The sequence below is a fragment of the Alosa sapidissima genome, chromosome 14 (assembly GCF_018492685.1).
Source record: "Alosa sapidissima isolate fAloSap1 chromosome 14, fAloSap1.pri, whole genome shotgun sequence".
In the NCBI taxonomy this organism is placed as follows: Eukaryota; Metazoa; Chordata; class Actinopteri; order Clupeiformes; family Clupeidae; genus Alosa; species Alosa sapidissima.
Window position 1 is genome coordinate 980,001 of NC_055970.1, and position 5,486 is coordinate 985,486.

At 41.9% G+C, this 5,486-nt stretch overlaps 1 protein-coding gene across 3 annotated transcripts in view; it reads right to left on the reverse strand.

Moving 5' to 3' along the window:
* The window catches only part of cdh8 (cadherin 8), a 96,436-nt gene extending 92,854 nt beyond the window's left edge, over positions 1 to 3,582 (reverse strand). For 2 of the 3 annotated variants that reach the window (XM_042060697.1, XM_042060695.1), the window contains exons 1-2: positions 3,378 to 3,582; positions 407 to 961 (exon numbers count right to left, since the gene is read on the reverse strand). In XM_042060697.1, the coding sequence (XP_041916631.1) occupies positions 407 to 661 (255 nt within the window). In that variant the 5' untranslated portion in view covers positions 662 to 961; positions 3,378 to 3,582. Of the gene's footprint in view, positions 1 to 406; positions 962 to 2,945 lie in introns of all 3 variants that reach the window. The other variant, XM_042060696.1, reaches the window with a different exon arrangement.
* Positions 3,583 to 5,486: the final 1,904 nt, after the last annotated feature.

Genomic DNA, 5,486 nt, shown 5'->3' on the forward strand with positions numbered 1-5,486 from the left:
CCAGAAACGGCTTACTCGCAAAGACATGGCCATTCAGAGCTGAACTGCTCGTGGAGAGCCATCATAAAGAAACGTACAGAGACAGCTCATTGCTTTGATTGCGGATGCACCAGTTTATTCAGGTGGTAAAAATAGAATCCCATGCCACCACCAAAAGAGGAGTTTGTTTACATATCCTAGCCACACTTACCTTCAGCACTCCACAAATGCCAACCCGCCCAGTCCTTGTTTCAGACAAACTACGAATACTGTTCCCCTCCACCCACCCCCAATCCTCTCCCCCACACACATAAAAAGGGAGGAAAAAATAAACAGAAATATTGAAAGAAGGAGTGAACAGACAGTCAAATTAATGTTTCCACATGATAAGCAGGCTTAATATCCAGCTGACAATTAGAGTACTCACCCTGCCAACAAGAATTGGATCGGGCCCAATAAACTCCTCCAGCACAAACATTTGGTTCCATACCCATCCTCTCTTGGCACGACTCAGAATTCTTTGTCCTTCGTGTGGCTCACTTGGGGCCGGCGCGGATCCCATTTGTAAACTTCTCGACTGGTTGGCCAAGGGCGCCATGGACGAATAAGGTACGCACGTAATCCACATAAACATGAGAGAGGTCCATAGCTCTCTCAGCATCTCCTCGGAGCGTTTGGGCATTGCTGTGCCTTATGGTGTGTGTGTTTGGGGGGGGGGCGGGGGAATCCTCTTTCTCTCCTCAACGAGAGGGTCTTTTTGTCGACTTGATCTCAGACGTGCCGTGAAATAATTAAATTTACACAAAAAAAAGTCAAAAATAAGTAAGTACAAATTACTTGTTCGTTCCTCTCCACCCAGAGCTCAAGTTCATGATGTCACAAGGGTCACTCCTCATAAGGTGTGGCCTGCCTCGGGGGGAGACAGAGCGAGTGTGCTGCCCTCAGTAGCTCATCCATCCGCTGGACCATGGATCTGAAAGATCTGAGAGCAGAGCAGAGAGATGGTGTTGGCAGAGTATCCAGAGGGAAATGACCACGGACAGTGCTGGCCTTTGAGAAGCAAGTGTGCATTGTGCCTTATGAGGAAGCACAAACTCATTCATCCATGCTATGTATATCCATGAATAATATGAGCAGAGCGTGTCTGTGTGTGTGTGTGTGTGTGTGTGTGTGTGTGTGTGTGTGTGTGCGTCTGTGTGTGTGTGTGTGTGTTTATGTGTGTGTCTGTGTGTGTGTGTCTGTGTGTTTGTGTGTGTGTGTGTGTGTGTGTGTGTGTGTGTGCGCGTGAATGTGCGTGTGTGTGTGTGTGTGTGTGTGTGTGCGTGTGTGCGTGTGTATGTGTGTGTACAAAGCCATGTCCTTGTCAGTATGTGTATACATTTACATGTAAATGTATTTGTTGACAGGTACAGGGATTAGAGAGAATGCTCTCTCTTGTAAATTAAACACGCAGAAGAGAAAAAATGATCAAGTCAAGAAAAGCATCTAGGCATCAATCTTAAAATGGCTGAGCAACAGCACTGTTGATGTAAATCTGACCAGACTGTAATAGCTTGTTGTTTTCATAACCTGCCCAGTCGTACTGTGCTCTAGCGGCTGCCCGTGCTGCTCACACCATGTCTGTGTGATGCTATGATATTACCCTTTAAAAAATCTGCTGTTGCAAAGATTATCTTACATTATATATTTTTTTTTATCAAAAATGACATGTACTGCATCACTAAGGCTTTTCTAATACTCCCTAAATCCCAAATCACTCACCTCCGTGCATGTATCAAAAGCCCTGAATACAATAAATACTTTCTTGTAAGATGAGCTTAATGTAATGCTGACTCTTCTAGAGGTTTATAGGAACACAATATTCTAGTACACATATTTAGATTTTTGCCTATGAACCTGAAGGTCCCGTGATGATGATGAGGGAAGAGACAGGATTGGATAACAGTACAAAATGCTATTTGAGGTCTGTGATTAGTTCTCTCTGATTCTGCTGCACAGAAATCTGTCCCCAAAAGTGAAACTTCACATTACAAAGGCAAAGAGAGAGATCAAAGTGAACTTAAAAACGTCCTCTCTCGATTCATCTGCATACATCTGTTAATTCTTAGTCCTGGATGGAAAAAACTAATCAATGGGAACAGCATTCCTGATCCTTGAAGGAACCACAGACTCACAAGTAGCTCTGATGGAGATAGCACCACCACAATCATTTCAATGGCTCACAACTAAATAAGGAGGGCATGATAAAAGAAGTGTTTCTGCAAATGTTATCTGTAACTCATATGTCTAGGCCATATCAATATCTGAGTATTATGTATTTGGACAAAACATACCTGTAATAAGTTTAAGAACTCAATAAACCACCATACCACATATTAGTACTGATACATTTCATAAACCATGGCACATTAAATGAAATTCTAGGTGTATTGAAGGGGTTGAAAAGGCAGCAAAGTTGTGGTATGCAGGCTACATACTTACACATACACACGGAAATAACACATACACATGGAAATAACATAGCAACTCGATTGTAATTGTATGATATAATCAATTGTGCAAAATGGTCCCATGTTAGTTATTTTTAAAACAGTTTTAAGAGGAACTATTTTGTATTCATCTAACATACATGGAGCCTTGTATTTTATTGAGTGAATGAGGGGGTTGTTTTAAACACTCAAAACGGCCATAATTTGTCAAACGTCACAAGTTTGCACGGACATCAGCATTATAGAATTGTGAGGTTAAAGTATTTTGGATTGAACAGCAGAACGAAGCGGCGGTAATGTACTCGAAGGCAGAGTATAGCCTCGTGTCGTGGAAATAAGACTGCTCTGCGATACCTGACTGCAGCTTGTTTCAGCACCACCAGAGTGGACAGCTCCGCGCTTATACAGTACATCCAACAAAGCTGAGATACAAATAATAAGTAGCCATAAATGAGAACGGGGAAGACCCAAACTTACCACTTTTGAAGCACATATCCTCTTCAGTGGCACATCCTCAAACGAATACACGTCAGAATGTTAATTGAAACTACTAAAAATCCACTCACGATGTTCCTCGAGTTGTGAGTATCACCTAGGCGGCCACGAAGTCTGCGCGATTGTCAGAGACATCTGTTTCAGTGCAACAACACAAACGTTTCTTCTAGAGAAATGCACCACAACCGAAGCAAAATGTTGCGCACCAAGTCATAGAATCGGAGAGCTCACACTGTCAATCTTCCCCACTCACCGATCAATCACCACTGAGCTCTGCCTATCAGCGTATAGCAGCAAGCCGCGGTCTTATGCACAGAAATATCCAACTGACAGCCCCCTTGTCATCCTCAGCAAATTGTCCAACACACCTGATAACAGCTATTCACCTGTTAATAACACTAACATAATACTTACTATCTTGAGGTCGGTTGTTTGCAGCATGTTAAGCTCTGAAAAGAAATCTTCTTAACATGTACATATGCTGTTTCTTCTGGGCACAGGTGTAAAAGAATAACAATACAAAAGAAAATAAAAGGAAGGACGTGCTGAACAGACGTGAAGGATCCTTACAGGTTAGTGCCCTCGCGGTGAAGCGGTGTGCTGGAGCTCCGGCAAGCCTACTTTGCAGAGTGGCGGACTATGGAGAGGCGGGGAGGGCGGTGAGGTGTACGGTAGAAAGAGCCTCCCCTTTGCCGCGCTCATTGGGCTGATTAAGAGGCTGGTCCACAGCCGGGGAAATTAATGCTTGCGCGCTTACCCTGGGAATACACAACTTTTATGATCGTGCGCCGAGGAGAGACTCACACTGGTGCACTGCCTCCTATAAAATGTTGAGACAAAGTAATGTATATATGTATTTTTTCTTTTTTCATTTAAATATGTATTCTAATGTCAATCTTACAGTGAACAATTCAACAAGAAGCGACAGTGAGTTCATCGTTCGGCGCTATACACTCGGTTACTTCCTCTCCTTATGTGTCCCTCTTCCACCCTCCCGTCTCTTTTAGATATTTTCGTTTAAACGTTTTAATCAGTCGAGGGGCAAATTGCCGCAAGGAAAAGCTAAACCCTATGCTAGTGAATAGAAGTGACAGCGAGGCAGTGTGTCAGTTTGTGCCACCAGATAGGGGTGCTTCAATGCAAATAACGACCAAAAGAAAAACAACAAGAAATCTCTCGAGAAGCTGCCTCCTGGCTGCGCCTTGCATATCGTTGTTTTTACATTCTGCTTAACCTCGATCGATTCGTAGACATCTTATGTAGGGCAGGTATTAATTCTGTAATCAAAGCAGTTTACTGACGCTCCATGACGAGTCTGTTATACTTGCGCAACTCTGCAAAGGGGCTGGCTAGTTCCTCGTCGCCTCCACATGAAGGTTCGATGAAGAATTTTGGGAAATACTTCTCAAAGATTGGTTTTATCTTGTCTTTCAGAGCAACATAACATATTTTAAGAAAGCACTATTGTGATAAGGCTACAAAAATATGCCCAAACTGAAAGAGTACCAACTGGATGATAACCATTCTAAATCCAAAGGGTAGACTATACGAAGTCAGAAAAGGCAGGCACATGGCAATACTCACCTTACGCTTAACCTGTTTTTGCCTTTTACAACCTGGTAACATGTTACATCATGCATTTCTACGATGTTTGAAAATAAATTGCATTATGAGACATAACAATAAAACACCAGATGTATTTCACACGATTTGTATACCAAAGTAAGAGTGCAGGAACAAAAAGTACACGGACATGGGTAAAGCTGAGCTGCCTTGCAAATCCTAGCGCCCTCTAGTGTCGGAGGTAGTGGAACTGGTGAGTAGTTTTGCTGCAGTAGGCAATATAACCTTTAGCTAATAGTACTTTATCAGTATATATATATATATATATATATATATATATATATATATATATAAACCTCAACGCTCAGTTGCAATAAATTATATCTGCTCATATATTTCCTATTGTGAGATTGGCCAACAAATAATTACACTGTGTAGATACAACTCAGAAATTGTATGTTGATGCTGGTACACATAGGCTCTGGGCAATTCACTGTAATTCCACAGTCACTAATATAATTTACAGTATAATCCTATGGTATGGATGCATGCATCTAATTACCTGTAGTGGATATTGTCAGTGTTGATTTACAGTGCATGTCACCTGTGTTTGTGATCCTGTTATCAGGCTGCTGCTCTATATTTGTTGAGCAGCTCTTGGAGTCTTAAGAATCACTGTGGGAAGGCATCAAAATACATATCACAGGTCCCAATTAGCATCCATATTGGCTGAAGCATTATTTTTTTTCTGAACCATTTTGCTCCCCACCCACACACACTTTGATGCTGCAGCTTTATTTTCAGATGGGATTTCAAGATTCTTCATGTTCATTTCCTCCCTCATATGAAGACAGAATTGTGTGCACTTTGACAACGCCTTGACTTATTTAAGATATTAAATAGCCAATTTTATGCAGTCCACTCCAAGTAAGAAAGACAGGCAATAATTGTGCTTCCACA